General features: G+C 42.8%; 1 protein-coding gene across 3 annotated transcripts in view; it reads right to left on the minus strand.

Annotated features, from left to right (window-relative positions):
- The window catches only part of pdzrn3b (PDZ domain containing RING finger 3b), a 93303-nt gene that overhangs the window by 16119 nt on the left and 51486 nt on the right, over positions 1-25698 (minus strand). The window contains exon 1 of one of the 3 annotated variants that reach the window (XM_063911682.1): positions 3791-4006. The exons of the other annotated variants lie outside the window; for them this stretch is intronic. Coding sequence (XP_063767752.1) covers positions 3791-3859 — 69 coding nt within the window. The 5' untranslated portion in view covers positions 3860-4006. Of the gene's footprint in view, positions 1-3790; positions 4007-25698 lie in introns of those variants that run through there. 3 annotated transcript variants of the gene reach the window in all.

Here is a 25698-nt window from a genome sequence, read left to right on the forward strand (position 1 = left end):
CTCAGAGATATGAAGGGGGAGCACAGAGTGGGCGCTGTGCCAGGCTCACTATACAAGAGGATCTGCCTGTAATATCGGTAAGACCCCCAGAGGTACAAGCAAAGGATGTGCTCACATAGATTTCATTCAACACCATCTGTACCATGCACAAACATGCTTAATACAGTAAAGAAAAGGATACGCAGAGTCCTTTGGCCACAACTAAAAAAAAAGCCCATACCCTAAAATGCTTTATTATCATCAAGGCCTGATGATAGAGCTGTTTCACATCTGTCAGAGCAAGACTCAAGATACAAGTCCTTGAGGGTGAGTCTGATGCATGCAAGCCTTTTACTGCAGCTGACCATGACCGTGACTACTAAATCGCAGCACTTTGACTTTGAACATTTTTCCTTTGAGAGTGTTTCGCACCCAAAGCTGAGACCAATCGTTCCTTAGCAAACCATAAAACCATTAAAACATAGAAAAGGTTGTGCACAAATGCTTGACCAATGACAAGTGACCCTAACCCGAGTTGTACATTATGAATGCACCTTGCAGACAGAGGTATGTAATGATTAAACAAAGAGTGTCAAAGGGTTGGAGAAGTTGCATCAGCTCTGTAATGTTAGCTGTCCTAGATAGATCATTGTGGTGTAATTGGCCAAACAGCATGAAGAACTCAGCAGTTCTCATAATTCTCCAAGTAGACAAACTATTAAAGATGTTTGTTTTATTATATTTTACTGTAATTCAGTCACTCTTTGGGGTAAAGGCAAATAATTACATTTGCAACATGATCCCTAAGAACTCATCCAGGCCATGAATGATCAAGGGGTCTTTGCTTTCAAGTCTAAGTGAGTCAAGTGTTCAAGCTTCAGGTCTACAGTGCTGCCTGATGAGTTTTAAAGACATCCATACTAAAGCAGCTGACAAGAGGGGAACCTTTGCTCTATATACCTTTCTCGTACAGTTTGACACAGTAGAAGAAACACTGGCTGTCAAATTAAAAAAGGAAAGACAGAAAAAAAGAATTGATTGTTGAACCAAAAATAATTGACTCTTTATCCATTATTCAATTCATTATTACGCCATTTAATTATATGTTTTCAGTTGGGTGTGTTGGGTCATTGGTCCATTGGTTCAGTTGTCTATATTTCCAGCAAGATTACAGAAGAATCACTCGCCGTAATTTCAGGAAATTTGGTGGAAGGGTGATACATGGACCAAAAAAGAACCCATTCATCTCTGGAGCGGATCTGAAACACAAGTCTTCCCTTTTGAAAACTATGTTACTGTGCCCTTTAACTTGTGATACCTTACAAGCGAATTTGCCAGACAAGGTTTTAATGTGCTAGTATTTTATGTTAGTAAGACAAAACAAGAAATCTGAAGCCATCTCCTTAGCTGGGTTGGAAATTCACTTGTTCACTATTATTCTGATTTAAAAGACGAATAATGAATAACTCAAGAAAATAATTACCAGATTGTTGGATGGGGAAAGTCATTTTTAGTTGCAGCCAAAAGGAAAAGGCTGCCATGGCAGAAATCCAACCAGGCAAGTAAGAAATGAAAAAGTGTCCGATCCAAGATTTAGGTACAATAATGTATATACTGTAGTTCCTTCCAAGACTCTTCCCAAATCATCACTATGCTCTTTATAAATACAACATACATTCACAGTCCATCAGAAACGATCGGTTATATCTCTGCTGTCTTGTCGGCCCGGGGTGATGCTTGACTTGTCTCAGGGCAGCGACATGACAAATGACTTGTCATGTTAGACTCTCTCTTCAGAGCCTCTGTGGCAGATGTAGTAACTGACAAAATTAAAGACTGCTGTGATACAGACAGAAGAGGGGGAACAGCCTGCCAATCCAGCAGACCTGACAGCAGCAATGACACCGTGACAGCAGAACAAAACAAGTGACAGCTCTCTTCCATACACCATGTTTTTGCTTGTATTATTGGTCTGTTGGGGGTTTGAGGAGTGGATGGCTTTCTGACCCTAATATCGGCACCCATAATTCACTTCCCAACACCCCTCTTTTTCTGAAAACCTTTTAGTGTTTCTGCTTCTTGAACAGACCTGATAAAAGCCCAACTATTCTCAGGCACAATGTCAGCATCCTCCTATTATCCTCTCCTGACGGCAGGGAGAATAATGAGCGAGATCCACAGAGAGCTTTATCATTACGTTCATTTAATGCAGCCACTAGCCACCCGGCACCCTGTGCAGTAAATGGAGATGTAATTTGACGTGATTGAAAGATAACACTTGGCCAGCGTCCATTACGGATGAAAAGAACGAGGAACAAAAAACAGATTGGAGCACGGTATAGAAACCCGGTCCTTAACAGGCTGTCAGTGTCGTACATTGTCTCCTGTTAAGATGTTTTCAGTCATTAGACCGGTCTGCCACTTGAATCCAAACACTCTCAGATAAGTAAACCAGCATTCGGAGTGAGCCGTCTCAATTAAATTTGACGGAGTCACAAAGACTTTGAGGAACCGAGAGGGGAGACATACTGTAGGTTTTGTTCTGGGGCACCAAAGCAAATGATATAACTACACCCCTTTCCCCCCACTGACGGAATATCTGATCATTCAAGTTTAAATAAGAATTCAATATCAAACATCTTCCTTTTTTGGCAAACTACAATCAATTTTGAGACTACAGAAGCTGGGTTCATGATGAGTTCACCTGACAGCAGAGACAAAGATGGTTCATTGCTTTGACATTTTTACAATGTCTAAAGCTAAAGCTAAGCATTTGATTATCATAACCATCCCAAAATAAACCTTAAAAACAAATGAGGGTTAACGTATCTTTTCCAGCTAGATCAAACATGCAAATTCAAACATCCTTAACCTTATGGAATATCAAGAAATGGGGCAACAAATGATCATTTTCATCATCCGTCCAATTATTAAATGTCAATTACTATTAAAAAAAAGTCCCTGTTGAAGTCATGAGATTGCTGATTTGTCTTTCAATCTAAAATTAAATATATTCAATTAACATTGAACAAAGAAAAGTAGTACATCCTCACATTTGAGAAGCTTGAATAAGAACGTTTTGTCATTCTTTTCTTGGTAAATGTCAATTAATCAACTAATCTATTAACTGTTTAAGCAATAAATAGGGGTCTACTCAAGTATAGTAGTTTGACATAACCTATTCTGTTATTGACCCTTGTGAAAACATTCCTCCCGTGTGTTAATGATGCATCTTTAAACACGCCCGCTCTATTTTCCTTGGTGTAAAGAAAGTGCTAAACAAGCACCGGAGTGTTAAATATAAACTTTAGTAAAAGTCAAACAGGGGTTAAAGCCGGGAAAAGCTCAGAGTCAGCATTCAGTTGACAATGAGGAGGTGGGCAGGGATCGGCACACACACTAGCAGAGCTGTCACCTCTTCATCAACCCCTCCTACTCCTTCTTTAAGCAGCCACCTCCCGCTGACCCCTGTGGCCAGAGTTCAGGCTGCTCAGCTGCAGAAGAAGCTCCAGCCCACAACAACTCTACTCAAGTGACCACAGAGACAACACCGGAGCAAAGTCACAATAAAATGCTAAAACTGACGGCTGAAACAGCAGGAAGTGCAATAAAACAACCTGAAATATATACAAATATACCCTCGTGCAATTCATGGTCTATTTTTCTGTGCCAACTTTTCTATAAAACATTTAAGTGTACTCTTTTTAATTAATATGCGCGTTAGATTTCCTTGTAGCGGGACAAATAAAGGAATTCTGATTCTGTTAAAAAGAGTGCGGAAAACTCTTCCTGGAAAGGTTGCTCACAGTACCTGAAAGACTTCATAGAGTAGTTTGTATTGCTCCTCAGGCTTCTGCAGGGTACAGAGGCTGCATCCCATGGTGGAGGAGATCACACCATCCAGACTCCCCCTCGAGCCCCTCGGGACGGGAAGAGAGTGGAAGCAGAAATCTTCTTCTTCTCCTGTCTGAACTGACTCCCTTGACTTCCCCCCAGCTTGTGGCTGTATCTCTCTCCCCCGCTCAGCCTCGTCTCTCTCAAACACTCCCCCCCCCCTACCTCCTTGCCTTACATGCTCCCTCCCTCTCCGACGCTCTCCAGCCTTCTGCTGAGCTTACGGGAGGCCACTGCCACAGCCCGCCTAATATACACCCCCTCATGTTTATTAAGCGCCCCGCTCATTGATTATTCATGAGAGGGATTTGCCAATGGGGTTGTGATATAGTCTTATTAATTAATCATCATTTGGTCTATTGTGAAGAAACAAGTTGAGTCTCCCAAGTGGCCCCCCAATCTTGTTTGTTAACAGTTCCAGACTTTTAATTTTAAATCAAGGGAGTGACACATCCATCTATGACAATGTGTTTAAGGAATACATCACCACCAAAAAGACCATTTGTATGTCAATTAATGAAAAAAATATAAATAATTCCAGACTTTTCGTTTGAAATACAAAGAGTAAAGTAGAGTTTTATGGAAGGACAAGTAGCTTACTTCCTCAAGGTTCATATTGTTTCTGCAGAAGTGTTTTGAAGAGTAAGGTTTTGGTAAGAAGGCATGTGTTTGGTAAGTAAGCACCTTTCAGCACACGGCAATTCAAAGGGCTTTACAAAACTAAATAGACAACATTGAAAAGCAAATGCAGCAGAAAGACATCATAAAAATGGCATTTAAAAACAGCCATTAAGAAGCAAAGGTAGTGGGATAAACAGAACAGGTATGAAAAACATTAATAAAAACCACTCTGAAGCGTGACATGTGAACAGCTCAATCAAAAGCAGCGGTAAAAAGAAAGGTTTTCAGTCTGGTTTTAAAAATAGCAAGAGTTGACGCCGAGCTGCAGGATTCTGAGTTTATTCCAGATAGTGGGTGCATAAAAGTTAAACGCTGCTTCTCCTTTTTTAGTTTTCAGTTTTCACTCTTGGGACAGAAAGTAGACATCGTAAGACTCTAAGATTATACTTCACAAGTTGTACGACAGATTGCAATTGGATATTATATAAGATAATTATTGTCATATTTTGATATGTATTATTTTTCTGATGTCTTTGGGTAATCATTGCCTTTCTTAAAGTGATAAATGGGGGATGACAAGTTGGAAATGGTCCCAGACTGAACTCTTACCCAGCTCCTGTGCTAGGGGAACCAAGCCCCACTACATGGGCTGGCAGCTCTACCAGCTGAGCTGTATGACGGCCATCTTCTTCTTTCAATATTTACAATTTATATTCACTTTGGAGCTTTCCCAAAACATTTTCGAGGCAACACAGGAAGAGTCATTGGTTGACATATGGTCACTTTGGAGGTGAAGTATTCCTTTAACCGCTAAATATCTGTGATTTAGTCGTCCAAAGCTCTGCTCTGTCTGCAGCTTTGTTACAACATACCCTTTCCGTGCCCCAGTTAAATTAGCACTTGGTGACCTCTGGTATACTAATCCAGCGGCAAGAGACACTGAGCATTCTTTCCTCATGTATGTCTTTCCAAATACACAGACCCAAAGCCAGGGAAACAAATAAACCACATACATATTTATGCTGGCACTCTGGACTGCAACCATACAAACTCTTACCCAGAGGACAATTTTATGAGTAGGGTCATACGGTACAGTTCTCTGGGTCCTTTGTTGTAGGCTATGGTTTTATAAGCCTGACTTGGCCTCTGTCCCTCTGTTTGCTCAAAGCCAACCAAAGATAAATGTCCATTAGGGGCAAGAAGGTCAACAAATGTTGTTGCTGGCTACAGTTTGTTGGTTTTAAGGGTCAGAAATGTCAAGCTTTCCCAAACAGAAGACATAGCAAGGGTGTATTTAAACCTCACCCCCCTCACGATTCAATCTTACTATCATTGCGAAACAAAAGGATTGGTTCAATTAAGTCCATTCTGGTGCTAAGCCACATACCTGGATGGATTTCATAGCAGGAGGGGGGGGGGTTGGTCATGAGGGAGAAACCCTGCCTGCTGGTGATAGTAGTATTTCCCCCTGCCAGATGTGTCCACTGATCCCTATCTATCAGCAGCTCCACCCTTCCTGCGCTTCTCCAAGACAGACGCAATAATAGCGAGGCTCGAAGGTTTCCAGTCAAATGTCAAAGCAAATTCTATGTTAATTACCTCAAATGTCATAGAATAAATAAATATCAGAAACACAAAGCAAAATGAAAGCTGATGTCAACTACAGCCATCCAAAGATGGACACTTAAAAATAAACAATAGTTCCTTTAAAATATGTACAACATTTTTGGAAGGTTTGGCTACTTTGAATGCTCTAGCACTGGCTGCCATAATTTATGTTAAAGCAAATCAAAGTCCTGCCTCGAGCAAAGTTTTAGTATTTAACTTCATCAGAATTTTCTTCTCAGCTTCCCCTATTTTTCAAATTTACATAAAAACACTTTGTCTAATGAGATTCCACTTTCCCATTTAATCTCTGTTTGTATTATGTCCAACAGCAATTACCCAAAGTCTGTCTTCAAATAAATGCTCATCTCTTTCCCATAACCACACAGAATCCTGGACAATCTAAGAAAAAGGGAAGAGGGGATCCTTCAGGCACGGAAAAAGAGATAGCGAACAAAATATTGCCTGGGGGTAAACTGTGAAGGTATCTGTGTGAACTTAGCAATCACTCATAATTACAGCAGGCTTTGCTTGTCTGGATTCTAGGCTCAAACTTTTATCCAGAGTAGCATGAAAAACTAATTCCTACGCTCAAATTCGCTGCACTGTTGCTGCCCCGGGCTGGGATCAGTGGAGAGTTTTAGCCGGCGCTCTTGCCCGCCTTAATCTTTCTTTCACACTGAGATTATCCCATTCACAAAGTCAAAACGCAGACGGCCCTCTAATATGAATAACCACACTAAAGGTTATGGCAGCGGTTGCAGGAAGAAAATGTGTTAATGAATAATCAGCAGCTTGAAAATAAGGAGCAGAGAAGTCAACTGAGGACCGGTTCAACCACAGAGTTTCGGCCGTCATTGTGTTTAGAGATTTCATTTAGTCTGTAATGATTGAATGTCTTGCCCTCGCTGGTGACAAAACCTGTTTTTCTACATCCCTGCGGTTTGGTTTGATCTGTGAGCTCAGCATAGGAGCACACACTTCTGCTTTTATTCATTACTGGTCTAGGCGCTGACACAGAGACCAAACGATAATAATGTGGTGCTATTTGTTATTATAAACAATCAGAATGTGTGGGTTTTTTTTCATAGCCACGAGAGGTCTAGAGGTTACCACATCCCGTACCAATTAGCAATGCTGTGCTTGGATCCTGTGCATTTGATCTTTGCATTGGTTGGATCATTCATATTCATAGAGGCCGCCTGGTGTTGTTTCAGCGTCCCACTGGGCCCAGTTTAAGAGACATTGCTTTAACTGGAGCCACAGTGGGATCAGGTGGCGATGGCTGCAGCGTGCAACATCCCTGTGGTATAGAACTGTGTAACGCATCGTCTTTCCACCCTCAAGCTTTTCATTCACCTCACAATCATTAAAAACTGATGAAAAAAGGAAGGAATGTGGCTTCTAGGAAAGAAATGTGACGGATGTTACAAGCAATTACTAGTTTCATTATCTTTTTTGATTGGTTTTCTACTCAAAAAACACTTTTAATGGTTTATTGTAAAAACCAACAATCTATATTTAATCAATTATGATCTAAAGAGAGAAACAATGAAAGTTCTCGCATATGAGAAGCTGCAACCAGCGTCTATAGATACAACTTTGGTTTGTTTTTGTGTGTGTTTTTCAGCAAGATCACAGAAAAACCAGAGACCCTTTTTACATGAAACATGATGGAAGGATGTAGCATGGGCCAAAGAAGAATCTATTACATTTTGGAGTGGATTGGCCCGGGCGGAGGTCCGCTCCTTTCAAATGCCCTTCCACTTGATGAAAGGCTTAAAGGACGACTAAAGGAATAGTTTTACATCCTGGGAAATATGCTTACACACTTAATAACCGACTTATAACTTATAAAGCCTGCACACACGAGATACAGCTAGCCTGTTCAAAGACCGGCAATACACATCTACCAGCACCTGTTTGTCTCACAAATTAATGCGTTGAATCTCATTTATCTTTTTATGATGCTTGGATTTGAAGAAGAAATATAAGTGCATTTCCAGAACTTTTCTTGTTATTGACTTTCTGAAGATTTACGGTGTGTGTCTGAGGGGTAATTGCATATACATGACCCCCATTGTCTTCAGTCCACAAGACGGAGTCGCTGCAGCTCGACTGAAATTAACGTAACCTGACCTCGACATTTCATCCAGCCGCGCGTCAAATGCCAAGCCATTTATCTCTACATCGTGGGAATGGAGATCTCTGTGATCAAAATGGAGATTTTTTTTTTTTTTAAGGTGGACATAACAGGGTGTGGACACAGAGTCTGCAGAAGGTGACAACGTGGCAACATGTGAAGAAACAGGACACCGATGGCTGATAGTGATAACATAAGGAAAAGGGATGACGTCCAGATCCTCTCACACAAGTCTAATGCACTGTCCAGACGGCAGGATGAGGGAGGAGGGGGGAAAGACTGGGAATGATGGACGGAACGGGGGAAGACTAAATGGGCCACATATTGTGAATCCATGAGGAGAATGTTTAAGTGTGGCTTGTTTGTTGTATAAACTGTCATTGTTCTGTGCATCAGCAGAGGCTGGATTAACGTCAATCTTAAGTCATGTTACTCGGGGTCAGAAGAAAAAAGACGGAGCTTTCCACTGTCCTTAATCGATCATACTTCTGTGGGGTGAAACCACAAATGCTAAAGAACATAAACAGGCAGAGACATTTTCCTTTCTCCGAGATGACAGGATTCACACAGTTGTCTGACGCAAAGGATACCACTTTTGTGGCATTAAGTTTGAAAGATGTAATCATGGAAGTCCTTACAAAAGATGCTAGTAAGGAGGATTTCTTGGGGTTGTATCTGGCATCTTTGGAGCTTCACAAAAACTACAGATCCAAAGCAACCTTGAATGGCGCATTAAATTGCTCTTCAGATGCTTCCATTTCCAGAGTTCACTGATGCTATGAAGAACATATGTTGTATTTCATTACTTGTAGCTTTTAAACCACACGTTGATTTCAAGGGGGCCTTAACATACATTTTCATCTTGCAATTTTGACAACATCACTTTTATTCAACCTGTGATTTCCAATCTGCATCAAATTTGATTGTCCCAGGCTACAACCTGCCTCCAAGTAATCCTGCTAACACGGGGCAAACCAAGCAAAATGGGATGCATATTTGGACCTCTCCTGCTTTGATTTTGACCGTCATCTTTAAGTGTATCCTTTGCAAGTACCTTAACTTTATGGAAGTGCAAAACTGTTCAAACTAAGTTCAAACTAAACACAACATACAAAGGTTTTTATTTTATTTTAAAGTGGTACCAGGAAAAGTAAGCTTGAGACCAGAACAATGGCAACTTTTTCCTATACCATGAATTTTTCTCAGGCAATGGGACAGCAGCTTTGGTCCTCCATAGACGGGGATTAGAAGGACTCCACTAAGTTGATCTTGGCCACATCTTACCCTTCATATGCTTTGCTTTGAGCCCTGCAATCAACCATCTAATCTGTAGAGGATATGAGAGGAGAAGGGAGCTACAATGCCGCTGTGCTAATGGAGATACCAGATTCACCAACCGGAGCGACAAGAGGGAACGAGAGCTTACACAAAGGATGTAAAAAAAAAAGGCGTGAAGAAGACGAACACACGAGGCGTGAGACACACACAGAAGCCACAGAGGAGGGAACGGGGCAGAGCTAAATGTGGGGAGGTGTTTAATGAGTCCCCAGTCCCTCTCAACTGTACCGCTGGGGCCCGAGCATGCGAGGATCAGTGAGTTTTGTTGGTGCGAGTGTGTGTGTGTGTGTGTGTGTGTATCCACCACTGAAACACTGGGCTGTGCATAATTTATCAGACAGCTGTCAGCTTTGTACTTCTATTTACTCTGCGAGCCAGATCCAGTGCCAACAGGGAGCCCCGCCAGCAGAGCGACAGCCACCGAAACAGTTTAATTGGAGACTCAAACAACTAATAATGCCATCACTATCGCTTCAGTGTAATTACTTCGTATGAGGAGATGTTAACAAGATTGATATGATGATTAAAATCACTGTGATAGTGCTAATTTCACACTCAAACCCTAATGTATGACAATGGGTATTTTGGGGAATTTTGGATTAACAGAAGATGCAAACCGGTTTCCTTTTATTCAAGTTCCCTGAGGCAGGTTCCATTATCAACAACCTGACAGCAAGATACACAGTATTTCACACCGTGGCGTATAAAATTATCTTAATTTTTAAGGGACTTGGGGAGAAAAACAGATTCAAGCATTTGTTGTGGCGTGTTTACAAAAACATGACGCAAAAGTAATTATCAGTTTTTGTTGTTGTGTGTTCATCAGAGCGGGACCCTAACCCTCTGCCAAGTTGTGGGAACATAACCACTTTCCAGAGATTCTGTCAGGTTCTTCTGGTAAAAACAAACATCATCCTCAAAGGAGTATGGACGACAGCTTTCTGGCTCCTAAATGAGCCGGTAATGTTGCCAGGAAGATGCACCGCATGGGCAGGATGAGTTGAAGTGTAAATTAATTGGTCCTGGTGTAGACAGACAAGCTCTTGCAATAATTCTCTTGGCCCTGGTTCCTTTCAGCCTGCCACCACTTGTAAGAGACCTGTAGTTAGCTCCGTAATAAGCCAAGTAAAATTACCACCTAACCTTTGCTACTATAAAAACCTCCCCACTACTGTTTGATGGTGAGGGACAATAAAAGGGTATTTACAGCTAATTATCCAAATGCCACGACATTCCTGCAGAAGGTAACTCATGGAGCTTGTCAACACGGTTATTAAGCGGGATATTAAAAGGAGTTCATATTTCATCCCCTCTCCTGTACGGAGAGCTGGGTTTGATGATGTGAGTCCACTCTCCGCTCCTATAGGGCTCTGCCAACTCCAGAGTCCACACAGAGTTCCTGTCACCAGTTATTTCCCTAAGCCTTCATCGCTCACGGCTGCTCCAGCATGTTGGCAGCCAGAGTCACCAGACAAAGCCTCCAGCTACACTGGTTGCAGAGTGAAGAAGTGTGGGTGCACACACCGATAATACAGTAAGCAGAGGTGTGCAAACAGAGGGAAATGGCTCTGGACTGAGACTAAAATGAAGATAATCGGAAAACTTTGACAAAAAGAGTTCAATATTTACTAAATTAACTGCATCCAATTCCCAGATTGGCCCATTGTCGGCGATACCCTGTTCTATTGGGGTATCTAATCGATATCCAATATAATTGTAGGTGCATCTCAAACAGGATGCAAACACCTGGGTATGTAAGGGTTTTTTAATCTACTTTTCAAGCTTTTCACCCATTCAACACAACCAGAACTGCCAGGAGAAGAGGGAACTGTACAGATCTGGAGGATGCAACTAAAGACTAGTTCTGTGGTAACAGATGAGTTAAGATGGGACACACAGATTACATTCATGAGGGACAATAAGGAACAAACTTACACCTAATTTGTTATGTGAAGGTAGGCAATGTGTTCCCATTTCCCACAGCCTTTGATAGCCTGGTTATACTGAAGAAGGAACCTGCAACTACTTATAACCTTCTGTGCACGGCTGACATTTGGAAGGTCTCCCAAAAGCAAGGACATAACTGGAAATGGCAGTCCCCTCGACTTTGTCTACACTTTACAGTACATTTAGTTCAGTCCCTTTAGTGGAGATCTGTCAACCTGTGTGAGTGAAAGGTTCTGAAAAGTGAGTTATAGCCCAAAGGTCCATGTTCAGCCTTCAGTCTTATTACATTACAGCGCTCTTCTAAATGAAAACCTGAGCGAGAGCTGGGGTCATCGAGAGGTAACTGACTGACATGTTGGTTTACATCACTCAAATGTCTCAATACCCAGACGGAAAGCCCCGTTTAACTGCACAAAGTCAGCTGTGATGAATGAGCCCACCACCCTGGAGGTTATTTTTACACGAGTTCAAGTCTTTAGCACTTCATGGCAATTGATGAAATTGCTGGCAATGCTAACTGGATGTCTTGACCAGTCAGTAAATCTCTTTTCTACGTGACCCCCATGGCCCATGAGACAGGCCGAGTCAATGACCTCAAAGGCCTTATGGGCAGTAAGGGCCGATTCACAGCCTCCCTGTTGTTTCTTTCCCGAGCCAGTCAGTAATTTGAAAGCGAGATGTCCACTCCTCTTCAGATGTGTCATGCTCCAGTGGCTGACACTTATTATACACATTACTATGACTGACAACTTCATACATGGCTGAAAAACCTCTATATACAGAGATTAAACACAGAGAAAAGATGTGAGAGCTTTGAGCCATTTCATTTCCATGCTTTTTAATATCCAAATATTGGAAGCCTTAGATGAACACTGTCTCTTTAATCATTCCGGGTTTTAAAGAGGTGTGAAATGACAAGTTGTACATCGGCCATCGTCATTAACCGAGAAATCCCACAGGATACCAAAGAAAATCTGGTTTGACGAGGAAGGCCGACATTTCGGATTAGAGAAACCACAGAACTGGTTTTCTCTTTTATTCACAGTTTCAAAGTTAAATTGTCTTTGAGCAACACATTCAGCACTGATATGGTGTCTTCAGCTTATTTGTCCTTGCTCTTGATGCTCTATCCTTCTCAGATAGCCCTGGGGTTGGGTTTAAAAGATTGTGGTAAGACTGCATTGTTCTGAAAAATAACCAATTTCAGATTGTGAGTCAAAATGACTGTCTTCCCTGTGAACGTGTAAGCTGTAAATATACATAATTGCCGTAGAAGCAAGCACCAGTTTTGTATGTTTGAATTACTGATTATGTAAACAGTCATTAGTAGTCTGTTCTGAATTGGATTTTGCCAATAAACTCCACTCTAATGCTTCCCCTGACACATCTGCTCATGACAATACAAACGAGATTTGCCCAAAGTAAATTTAATTAACAACTCCCAGGAAATCCAAGTGTGTACAATGTCCCCATTCTCACTGCTGATCCGATGATTATCCCAAACACTGGGGCTTTTAACCAAGGAATTACGAATGCTATTAGTCAAAATGGAAAATTAATTTGTGACATACTGTATGTCAATAGATGCACTGACATGATTGTGTAAAGTGGCTCTCAGAATGCAAATGGAAGCATTTAGTGAGCCATCATGCTATTCAGACAGAGTCCTAATGCCATGGAAAGACTTTCGAATAGCAAGGGAAATAAGTCTTTACCAAACAAATCAGTAGTTCATAATGAAGCATTTTGTTTAGCATGTACGTCTTGGGAAAATGAAAAACATTATGTGCTCCAATTAGGATGGACCACCTGGCTGCCAGCACAATAAGAACATACTAATGTCAATACGAGGTGCAGGCTGAACACATTTCTGATTCAGTCAGTGTGCTCAGTGTTTTTCACATCAAACTGGAAATTGGAAAATGGCCCCAAAGTGCAGGTTTCGCCTTTGATGCCTCGAGCATCATTTACCCAAATATAATTTGTCGAGAACTGTATCCACCAACACGTCCTCAGACGGAGTGCGTTTGGTTGAAAATAACACACCAATAAGAATTGAAAATCCAACCCCCGATTCCCCCCACTTCTCCTCCTTCACATCCCATATCTTTCCAAATGGAACGAGAGCAAAATAGAAGCATGCTTTTAAGGAACCCAAGCCTGTAATTTCCATCTCGCTCCAACTTCACTTGCGCTAAAGTACCCCTGCAAAGGCTGCCTTTACAGAGCACAATGCTCCGGTGATGCTAAGAGTATCCAGTCCATTAAGGAAACGATAGAGAACTACCTTCTCTTCCGAGGAGAGCGAGAGCAAAAGACACAGACAGAGGGAAATGGTGGATGGAAGGAGCAGGGACTGGGGGTGCTAATGCAGAGAAAAGAGGAGGGAGAAATGGAAGAGAGAAGGCTTTGGTTTAATGAGGAGACAGTGATTTTTAGGGGGATGGCTTGATCTTTGACCTCTCAGATCCCTTGGTGCGTGTGACAGGCCTGAGTTCAGACGGAGGATTAAGGAAATCAAGGGTAGTAATGAGAACAGAGCACACATTCATGAGCCGAAAGCAACAATTATGCACCTTGCTCGCCTTTCTCCTGATTGTGTGTCTGTACCTTGACAATTTTGCCTGTGGGGTTTTACTTCATGACAGAAGGGGGCCACGGCAGACAGATATAGATATGTGAAATAATAGCAATGAAACCCCCCCAACCCCCCCTCACCATTAATCGGATACCTAGCCTTTGTCCCACTTTCCAAGGACATGTGTCTTTGAACTGGTACTGACGTCACAGGCTTTAAATGCTGAATGTGCAATGGTTACCAGTTACCGTGGAACATTTTTGCGTAAATCATGTTTGGACAGGAGTGAACCAACTCAGTGTTAAGAAGTCCTGAAAACATTGTTTTGGCACTTAAACCTGAACCAGCATCCAGCGTAGTTTAGTTTAGTTTGGATGGATTCAAGTAAGGATACTACATAAAGAACTACTTTATTCCAAAGAATCCAAAATAAATACCTATATTACAAAAGAGAGTTACTGGACTTTGTAGACCTTTTTCAAATCCATACACTCAGCACTGTGTGTAAGAAGGGGTAAAACAGCCTTTCTGTATCCCAGCAGACACCCTGACAAGGCCAAGAGTGAGGATGCTCCTTAAAAGGCTACGCTCTGTCTGCAGCAGCCTGGTGGAACATGACTTCATCTCGAGGTCGGCACAATCCCTTCAACAACTTCAAAAGTCCTGGCTCCGGTCTTAACACCTACAAAGGGGGACGTTTAAGTCCTCATAATGAGGATGCCACATGCCGATATCATCTTTCACAGGCTGCATTAGACCGGTGCTCCTGTTGGATGGAGTCACGTTCAGCGGTGCACATCCCTGACTTTTTTTAATCACATGTTTTCAATTACTCAGAGAGTGCACAGAACCGACTTGTTCTGTAATTCAATAAGGACACAAAGCGGCGGGTCGAGAGGGTGGGACAGTCAGGCTTTGTCCGGGGGACAGCTGAGTGACAGGGGTGAGTTGAGGACCTCAGAGCACACAGTGGTTACTTTGTACCTGTCAGTCAAGCTGTGACACGGACAGCCTGCCGGGGGACTTGGGGGGCGCCTAGAGAGGCGAGCGAGGTGAGAGGTCCTCTACCAACAGGGCAGCCCCCCACCAGCAGTTGACTCCTTCTCTCTGGGTTGAAAAAACTTCACATAGCAATAAGAAAAGCCGAGCAGCTGGCAGTGTCAGGATGAATATGCAGTACCGGCAATAAAAGACCTACAAGAGCAGCCAGGACTACACTAATTAAACAAGGCAATTAAAAACATGTTTTTCTTTTTCATTACCCGGGATCGAAAAAAACAAGTTTGGTTTTGACAAAAAATATGTTCCAGCACCCTTGGATCTCAATAAGTTTCCCAGGTGTAATTGGGATTTTGCGGTACATTTCTAAAGCTGTAATTCACAGTTTTACAATACAATGGACCATAGCAGACACAGTTCTAACAGAAGGCCTTTGAAAGTGATAATAATATTGGCAATTTGACAAAAAGAGTCTGTGAATTCAACATTTTATGCTGATTCGTCGAGAACTTATCAATGAATAAGTAAAAAAAGTTTGACATGCTGGTGGATAAAAAGGGATGGGAGAGCCCTCCACTTAAGAATTTAAACACTCAAGTTTCCCAGGTGTTGTCTTATATTCACTGTCCTACGTGTTTACATGTTTTAGCTTTTAAGGTTTTTGGTGTAATAATTGACTTAATTTCTTTTAATGCGAAATAGTTTCTTAAAAACATCTCTTTATTATCGTTGTATTTTTGGTTTACTCTTGCAACTCATTTTCTTAGATTGTTCATGTGCGCACCACCCAAGCAAGCAAATTCCTTGTACGTGTAAATGTACCTGGCAATAAACCATAGATACCTGTGCCAAATTTCGAGGCAATCATTCTTGTAGTTCTAGACACATTTTGTAGATAGAGATAGAGGCATTTGGAAAGTGAAAACCTCGGCCAAGGCCATTTCAATGAATTAAAAAGAACGCGTGTATCCCCCACTTTATAAGGATATGCTCTTAAATTAAATTGGGATTTTAAATTAAATGGGGTTAGGGTTTTAGGGGTGTTATGGTCAAATGTCCACATATGTACAGTCATGTTATTAACTGGTATTAATTGGTAACTAGAGCATAGCACAGCCAACTTAAATATACCAAACAAAACTTTTAAGAAAAGATCAAGTCGAACAAGATGCTGCTCAAACCATCACTGTTTGCTCTATCCAATCCTGCCAGAAGAGAGTCAGATGTCCTCTCCACTGACGCTCTCACTCAGAGCTCCTTCAGCCCCATCTATCTCCGTCAGAGCTTTTCACTACAAAGCACTCCATCCTCAGTCCACCATCACTGACTACTCTCTTATCTACCTCTCTCAGCTAATACACTATTATTCAGACTGCTTCCGGGCTAGTGGAAGTCCCTCAGCCAAGGCAAAAAAAAGAGATTGATTTTTGCTGCTGAGAGGTGGAGGTAAGGAGGTGACAGTCACGGCTGGCTGTGCTGCCAGCTGGAGGGAACAGCTGCAGACAGCAGATCGCTCAGAGAGAGAGGCTTCTGAATAACACTAACAAACCTGAAGATCAAAACTGAATACCAAACTGAAATGTTAAGAAGAAAATTGTCGACAGGAGGCACTGGCTGATTAACTGTTGGGGATTCAATCCAGGGAGACTGATTATTCTATCACAGAGTACATATGAGAACAACCTAATTGTTGTAATGGAAACATCCAGAGAAACGACCAACATGTAGCTTTAAGAGCATATGTAACTTGGATTTGTCTGCCCTTGAAAACTTAACAGGTTACATACTTTCAAAGTTGAAATCTTAGAAATTATGGGCTTGCGAAGACCAAAATGTACCCTATCCTTCTGGGTTTAATGGATGGGATTCTTTAATAATAATTTACGTCTTTAAAGAACCAGTTGTTCCAAAAAAAAGTGGCGAGGTTTCAGTTTCAGTATGAAGATTTGGAGAATCGATAATGACGATAAGACCTAAGTAAGTGAAGCAGATAATTGGCTGCTACATAGTCAATACAGTTACTGTGATAAGGCCAATATTAAAATCACGTTTCAGATATACACTTATTCAGTCATGGTAGGTAGTAGAGTCACATCCCTCTCTGTTGCCCACATAAGAATTATTTCATCAAGTTCAATGCAGTCGCACACAGATTTAGATCTTGGGGAAACAGTATTGAACTACTCTGAACTCCGATACGCTTAGTACAGGTATTGTGATTGAATTTATCGCCTTTGAGTGTATTCTCTACAACTGTCAAGGAGAACAATCCTTTGACACAGCTTTAAATACGACGAAAGCACTGAAACTTAACTAAACTATTCAAGTGTAAGCACTTTAAGAGCGAGTCTACTCACTTATTGTGAGAGGAAACTGGCATTTATTCACAAATAAATACACACAATTTAACTAAGGATTGATTAGATATATTTGTCCAACTGAGAGTAGGCCAGGACGCTAGAATATAAGCCTCAACAAAACCCTGATCAAAACCAAGCAGTGCAGAAAAATAGCGAAGTGGATTTGGATTTATGACCCCAAATGTCTCTTCCCATTTCCCCCTCCCAGGTCCCAGTGGACTGTCATTATCCGTCCCTGGGTAATATGTCCCCCTGCCCCTAATTGAGAGGCACAGGTTGACATGGTGTCTCACTAACCCCTCTGCTTTGATGTTGACGTTTCACCTTCGCCTCAACACACGGAGGCTCCTAATGGGAGAAACAGGGGAGCAGGGGAAACCATCAACCAACCTCAGACAGCCTCGGGAAAAAAACTATGAAGGAGCAGAGACTGAGAAATGAATAGAAAAGGTCTGGATGGTTCAGAATAATGCCGACTGGAAACGGACCAGGATCTTGACCTTGGTGAAAGAAAACCTTGTGTGTGTGTTTGATTGGAATGAAGAGACAGGCGGTGTCAGCTAGGACGGTATAACAATGAAGCTAATGCACATGCCTGGGCAAGACCCCGGTCGCCAAGGAAACACAACCTGCTTCTGACCGTCGCCATGGTAACCCGCATCCCAAAAGTGTCAAGGGCTCTTTCGAACGGAGCGACGTTTCATTGTTAAAGATGTCTCCGTCTCTCTCTCTCTCTCTCTCTCTCTCGGCCATGTGTCTTCATCAGAGTGTAAAATGTTGGTTAATATTGAAAGATGAAATATTGTGGAAACGCCACGAACCCTCCAAGGTCTCAACAGCCTCTCCACTGTGCAATTATCCTTTTATAGTCAACAGGTAAAGAATTCAGAAGCTCAAATACCACAAAATGTGCCCAAAATTTCAATGTATTTTTTCTTAAATCGAGAAAGAAACCCAACAGTTTACGTCAGACTAACCTGGTCCTTAGCTTCGGCTCTGTTCTAAGCTGCTGGGCTACACACAGAGTCATGGAAGGCAACCCGAGCCGGGCCGAGAATGTATGTTTCTCCAGCGAGCTCTTATGCTGCTCTTGATGTGTAATGAGTACGAGAGTTCAGGTTAACCAAAGCTTTTGTTCCCTTTTGTGCGCTTGCTTTGGTAATACGATTATTGGTTCAAATGGGAGTTGAAAGGATTGAAGGACTGCAGATGTAAGCTGTGTGTGTGTGTGTGTGTGTGTGTGTGTGTGTGTGTGTGTGTGTGTGTGTGTGTGTGTGTGTGTGTTGTTGGTTCGGTGAGGTTTCCACATTTGGTTTGACTACCCTGAGGGGCTGATCAGCAAGCAACAGGGCGGAGATTAACTCTCGATTACATCACAAATCCGCCCCGAGCCGCCGTCCTCTGCCAGAGCTGAGATTTGGATTGTAGAACCCATCACCCCTGGTGACACACACACACACACACACACACACACACACACACACACACACACACACACACACACACACACACACACACACACACACACACACACACACACACACACACACACACACACACACACACACACACACACACACACACACACACACACACACACTTTTACTCAAATTCCAGCACCGATGGGGAAACAAAAAACAGCTTGCAAAACATACATAACAACACTCACGGAGAGACACGCGAGGCCACGGATAGTTCAGCAGCGGCGCAGACTAAACAACACGGAGAGCGGCGATCACTTCATCCACTCTCATGTGACAGAGAGGTCATGACATTTGAGAGGGATGTCCACCTCGGGGTTACGTCAACAAGGTCAGACCCTTCACAGTCAGCGAGAAAGGGAAAAGTTGCGTGGATTTCTTGTATCGTCGTCGAACTGCAGAACATGCATGGTGCGGATTATGAGACCATTGGCTCCTGGGCACAGAGATACGAGCAAAACACTCAAGACTTCTTTTGTTTAGAAAGGTTTTGTTGTGTTATGACTCATTTTTCGTCTCTTTGTGGTTGTTTTGCCCACATGTGAAGGTCCTTGTGAATCTTATGGGTCTCCTTGCAGCTGCTTTGCATCCATTGTTGTTGTGCTGTGTTTCTTTGTGTTCATTTACAGTCTTCATTAAGTAACATTTGTAATTGAAGGCCAAGCACCTTATATTTTGAGCCCCTGGGCCAGCCCTGGTTAAGTAATCCATCCACGAGACCATGTTACATTAAACTACACGTTATATATTCATTCATTTATTTTATTGGAGAGTTGGAGTTAGGGGATGGGATTTAACCACCGGACCCTCTGATCGGTCAGCTGGGTATTAACCCCTGAGCCAAAACAGTCCTTCCTTGTGAGTATTTTCCAATACATACTGTGAAAAATGCAAGGTACAGTGTGAGAATATCCTTAAAAAAAACAGCTGCTTTGTCCACAAACACAGCTGGCCTTCGCTGCTTCCTAATAATCAATACAAAACATTTCAACCTCACAAACTACTAGCATTTCTAAAGCATGCCGGCGGTTGACAGTATGTTCTTCACTTTCAAAAGCATATTCATCTATTTAATGACAAGCAGTCGCTAAAAAAAGATGTTGGTAAAGAGTTCTGAGACATCCCACAACGCAGCAACAAGGCTGTTTTGCTGGAGAGAAGTGGGATCAAACGAGGACAAGGTAGAGAGGTAATTTATCGAAGAGAGTTTTGAAGGAGCTTCTGAAGAGCCATATCGCCACCTACTGGTGAAGTCCGGGAGGGAACCCACTGAAGCCGAGCAGCAAAAAGGAGCCTCGAGGCTTTTTCTGTTCTGCTTTCATGTCGCGTGCATGTTAAACTTAGATGCTGTAATGACTTTCACAGATGTTTGGGCACGGAAAAGAAAAATGAAACGAGTGGAGGGGTAAGGGAAAGGAAGTGGAGGAGAAAAATATAAACAAGGAGACGGACATAAAGTGAGAGTCAGGAGGAGGGGGGCGTGTGGCTTTTTGGAGAATTTGTGGAAATGGCTTCAACAAGTGGCTGTATCCAAGTGTGTGGGGGGGAAGAGGAGGAGGAGGAGGGGGGCACACTGGTGTTTACCTGCTAGATTCTACAGCATGCCATCAATCTCAATGTGGGCCCTCAAACCACCCGCCCTGACTCCTTCTGGCATTTCATCACTCCTTCTGTCCTCCTGTCAAGTACCTCTCCAATGTGTGTGTGTGTGTGTGTGTCGTGTGTGTGTGTGTGTGTGTGTGTGTGTGTGTGTGTGTGTGTGTGAGAGCCCAGCTGGTTGTGTCGGCAGTGGGAGGGCGGAAAAGGGGAAAGGAGCTCAGGGAGCCGGAGCCATGGAGCCAGTCTAGCATGACTCAGTCTGGGTGCATCCATGCCCCCGGGGAAAACACACAAAACATGTACCAAAACACACAACTGACCCCCCCCCCCACCCTCTGTAATCAGCGTGTTCAGAAGCTCACCCCCCCTAACAAGCATTTCCATGTTTCTTAGCCCAGCTGCTCGGAGCAGTAACAGCAGCAAATGACAGGAGGGAGACTGCAGAGGCATTAGTGCAGAGTCTGTTTAGGAGTATGGCTGAAACTACTGATTATTTTTATTAGCGAGTAACGTCCAGATTACTTTTCAGCTTTCAATTTTGAAAACAGTTTGGACTGTAAAATCTCTAAAATCTCAGTCATGGTTTCTAGATATCCAAGATTATGTCTCTCATTGACTTGCTTGTTACTCTAAAACCCAAAGAAGTGAACTTTTCAATGATATTTAACACAGAGAAGCATGAAAACAGGATTTTGTTCCATATTGGCATGACAAATAACCATTTATGTTATGGTTTTGTCTATAAAATATGTGAAAATTGTGAAAAATATCCATTCCAGCTTCTCAAATTTCAAGGTGATGTCCTTAAATGTCCTGCTTAGTCAGTCCAAAAGCAAAATAAATGAACTTTTATATGCTATAAAACAGAGAACACAAGTAAAACTCAACAATCTAAAGGCTAAAATCTGCATCTGCTGCCATTTTGGCATCAAGAATGACTAAGGACGAATCAATTGACAAAATCTTGCTGTGAGTTTTTCTGTCAATTCCCTCCTGGATATTTCGAGTAATCCTTGCAGCTCTCCAGGGAAGAAAGCTGTGCTCTCCAGAGGCCCGGTCGTGCAGTGGGCTGAAGAATGCGACGCCACTGGGAGAGAGCACAAACTGGACAACACGAGAAGGGGCTGAAGCGTTTGACGGGGGGGGGGGGGGGTTTGGCCCACCTGTTCAAACAGCCAGAGCTATCCCGAGGAAATGAAAACTTCCATCTCTGCAGAGCTGCACACCAAATCCCTTTCACTTCCTCACTCGCTATCTTCTGTTTCCACAGCTGGCTCAGGGACCGTCTCTCCCCTTCTCCTATCTGCACATCTAGCCCCGACCAGGAACCAAAATAAAAATCCCTAAACTCACTCAGGTGGAAAATTAAAAGCCTTTAATGTCAACATTTCCCTGCGCTACATCACATACATGTCTCTAAAAGTTAGAAGACAACCTTAAAGTGGGTCGTAGTTATAATTTAGCAGCCCTCTCACACAGAATCTGAGTTTTAGTGACCCGGCATTTAGCAGAGGTCAAAGTCCAGAAGAGAGGGTCGTGGAGGCAGTCAGGAGGACAGGGACAAACATCAACTGTGATCAACCTTGGTCAGTCTTTGCTTAGCTCACCGCTCACACCAAGGCGTAGGATGACTCAGGGTCAAGCAGGGTATGACCCTTCTGACCTTAAAGAACCACTCTGTTGGTGCTGTTTTTAGAGGACAAAGAATAGGCGCTTCATGGAGCACTGAGATCTTATGGCCGAAGAAAAACAACAGTTTTTGATTTCAAGATTCTTGCATGATTTATTGAGTCATCTCTGACCCCAACCATGTCCTGAACAGTGAATTTGAAGTGTTCCCATGAAATTGGAGGTACAGTCGATCCTCAAATTTAATACAAAGCTGAAATCCCAGGTCAAATGTACATTAGAGCAGTGCTTCTCAACTGGTGGGTCGCGACCCAAAAGTGGGTCGCAGAGCCATTTTGAGCTGGTCGCAGTTATGCAAGTGAAAAAAAAAAGTGGAGAAAACAATAAATAAAAATCCCGGAAAAAAGTCAAACTTTTATTTTGAAGCCCGAAACTTCTAATGCTGCGCATGCAGTAGCCACTTGACTGGAAATGTCAGGTACCAGAAACAGTTTGGAAAAATGCTGTCACGTAGTGATCCAGGACTGGCTCCAGGTCTGTCTTTTTATTTCATACAAAAAGTGTGTGCTATATACTGTATATATATTACATTACTGCAGTGGTTCAAAACTTTAGGTCGTGATTTATTGACGAAGGAAAAAGTAGGTCCTGAGGCTTGACCAGTTGAGAACCACTGCATTAGAGAGTCTTAAGCATGTTTCTCTTCAGGGATTGTGATGTTTTGCTAAGGTTTGTTTCCTTGTGTTTTGTCTCTAACATTTGTCCTTGTTGATATTGCAAAAGGAGCTGCTATGACGCAAGAGAAACGTCAGACTTGATCTGAGAATAATGTTCCATCGTATCGTAAGTGCTCCTGTCCCATAAACTACTTCACAAGACTGTCGGGAAATGCAGTCACTTGCTTTGCTTTTCCTCTGGACAAATGGGAATAAAGTTTCTCTTGCACAACTACAGCCTGAAGCAAAAGTCTTCCAGACTGTTGGTATTAACTTTGAGTCCCTGTCTCGGCTTTATCAGCAGACGCAGACTCCTGGCGTCGGACGGGAGCAGACGGAGTTACCTAGGAATAAACACCACCTTCACTGCACCTGATTGGAGACACCCTTCGAGGGGGGGGGGGAATGAAATACCTGACAATGTGTGGAGCCGCCTGGCAGCTAGTGCCATCAGATCTTTTTTTACGAGCGACTAATGTACTCCCTTGCTTCTACCACCGTTCACTAAGTCCTGTCAGGCAGAGTGATGACTCATGTTGGGGAGGAGGAGGTGAAGAGGTGTCTATGTATTCTGCCACCTCCTCTCTTCACCACAGGTAGAAAAGCCTGAACCTGTGGGTGTCAGAGGGGGGATGCAAATGATCACAGCTCCGCCTGGGCCCAGCATGATTTGACAGCAAAAGAGACACCCACTTTTTTTTCCTCCAAACTTCCACCGGGAACCGCAAATTACACCTTTCAGACTCATCATAAATCAGAACTTGTTGGTTAAATGCTTTTGTGTCAGGCATAAAACACAAGCATGGCAGTTGGGGGAAAAGTGAGTCAGCTAGAAAAACAAAGGGAATGAATGTAACTGCGGTGAGGATCCATCAAACAAACAAAATCAGCCACCAGTGACGGGTTCCTTTCACTTGGACTTATCTTTTTTTGAAAAGCTGCTTTTAGGGAATGATTTTGCAGATTGTATATGCGCGCTGTAGCCACCGGGGGTCGCTCCATCCCTCCTGTGTGTGTTTTACACATTAGAGCCAAGCCAGATGGACAGCAGTCAAGATAGATTTTTTTTACAGAACTGAGCCTCTATCCAGATACAAACCCCAGCCTGCTCGACCTGCTCTCTTTTAACAGACAACAGCTCCAGTTACATATAAAATGCATATTTTAGGGAGCACATAAATACTTTATGGTACTGCCACAGCTGGCACTTCGACTTGTAAATCCCTTCTCGTTTGTGGAAACATCTGCCAAAATATTCCTTTGTTTTGGGATTATTTTCTCATGTACAACTCCGGGCCTCTATTTGAGAACAATGCAAAATAAATAAAGCAAACCCAGGACAATGCACTGTCAAGGTACATTAGCATTCGTTTTGTAACGCACCTGAGAAGAGGTGGTGGGGGGGGGTACACAATGGAATAATAAGCTTAGCATGTAACTCTCCCTGCAGATGTTTAGGACAAATGTATCTGTTCTTTTTATTACAAGAGAAAATAAAGAAGCGTGGGAGGTGGGAAAGTAGAAGAGAAAAACTTGTTGGATGTTTAAAGCCCTTTTGCTGGTCCCACAGGGCATTGCAGGAGAAGCAACGGCACACAGCTCATGGTTGACTTGGTCCACCATTGGTGCATTTTCCAGACAGGAAGCACCTGGGTCCAAGGGATGGAGAAGGGCCACCCTCCCCTTTCATCATTTGCCCCGCCCAAACGCAACACATCATCAGCTCGGCTAGCAGGATCCTGTGCTGGCTCTAAGCAGCACTCCCGGCTGCCTTTGCGTAAACAAACAACCCTCCTCTGCAACACAGGGGAGATCCTTCTTTCATTCTGCTTCTACCCCTCAGGCACAGAAAAAACGCTGAGGAAAAAATGTGCATTGGAACCATTGGCTCCGAGACCTGCCTCTTCACACCCAACCAAATTAAATGCTTTTTCCAAAGCAGCGCTAGCATGCTTGGGGAGTAACGGATTAATAGGGTTACGTAATAAGGATACGAAAGAAGGTTACTGTATGCCCGAGAAGTAATCAGAGTACTGTTACATTTCAAAAAGATGGGGATTACAATGCGACGTACTGCCTGCATTTCCTTTTTGGTTTTCATTCAGGCTACGTTCATTTAAATATCATATAAAGCAGTTTTTGATAACCCAATTAACTATACAAAACACGTGTATTCTGCAGTTTAAGATGACACATTTATGATACTAAATGTCTTGGTTTCTTCTTTCCTAAGGTCACATTGTTCTGTTTCACACAATACACAATACATCTTATTGATATTTCTGTTGCATTTGACAAAGTATTCATGTTACATTACTTTTGTATTGCGATATGCAGATTACAGTAACCCTCCCAACTCTGAGTACCAGAGATCCAAACTTTAGAGAGCTGCCACTAGAAAGAGGAGGAAAAAGAGGGTTGCCTGATGGAGTTATGTTTTTTTTTTGGTGCAAACACAAGGGGCTGGGTGGGTTTGTTTTGGTGAGCAGGGTCTGACGGGTACTGGGTCGCTCCCGTTTGTGTTTTGGTGACAGTGTGGCGGCTCCTGCTGGGCTCGATTGAGGAATAAGAGGCTGGCCACAGCAGCCAGAGGCAAGTGGCCCAGTGTAAACAGCTCATTCTGGCAGTGAAGGCTGAGGAGCTGCTGTAATTACTGCTGGTCATGAGAAGATGAATAGAGAGTTAGAGAAAGGGTGGAGAAGAAGGATAAAAAATGAGAGAATGAGTGCCGGAGCAAGAGGTTAGGGCGGGTGCTGAGAGGGTGGGGGGGTGTGGTTCCAGCCCTCACATCGATCTTTATCTATCACAG

Source organism: Eleginops maclovinus, chromosome 20 (genome assembly GCF_036324505.1).
Source record: "Eleginops maclovinus isolate JMC-PN-2008 ecotype Puerto Natales chromosome 20, JC_Emac_rtc_rv5, whole genome shotgun sequence".
Lineage (NCBI taxonomy): Eukaryota > Metazoa > Chordata > Actinopteri > Perciformes > Eleginopidae > Eleginops > Eleginops maclovinus.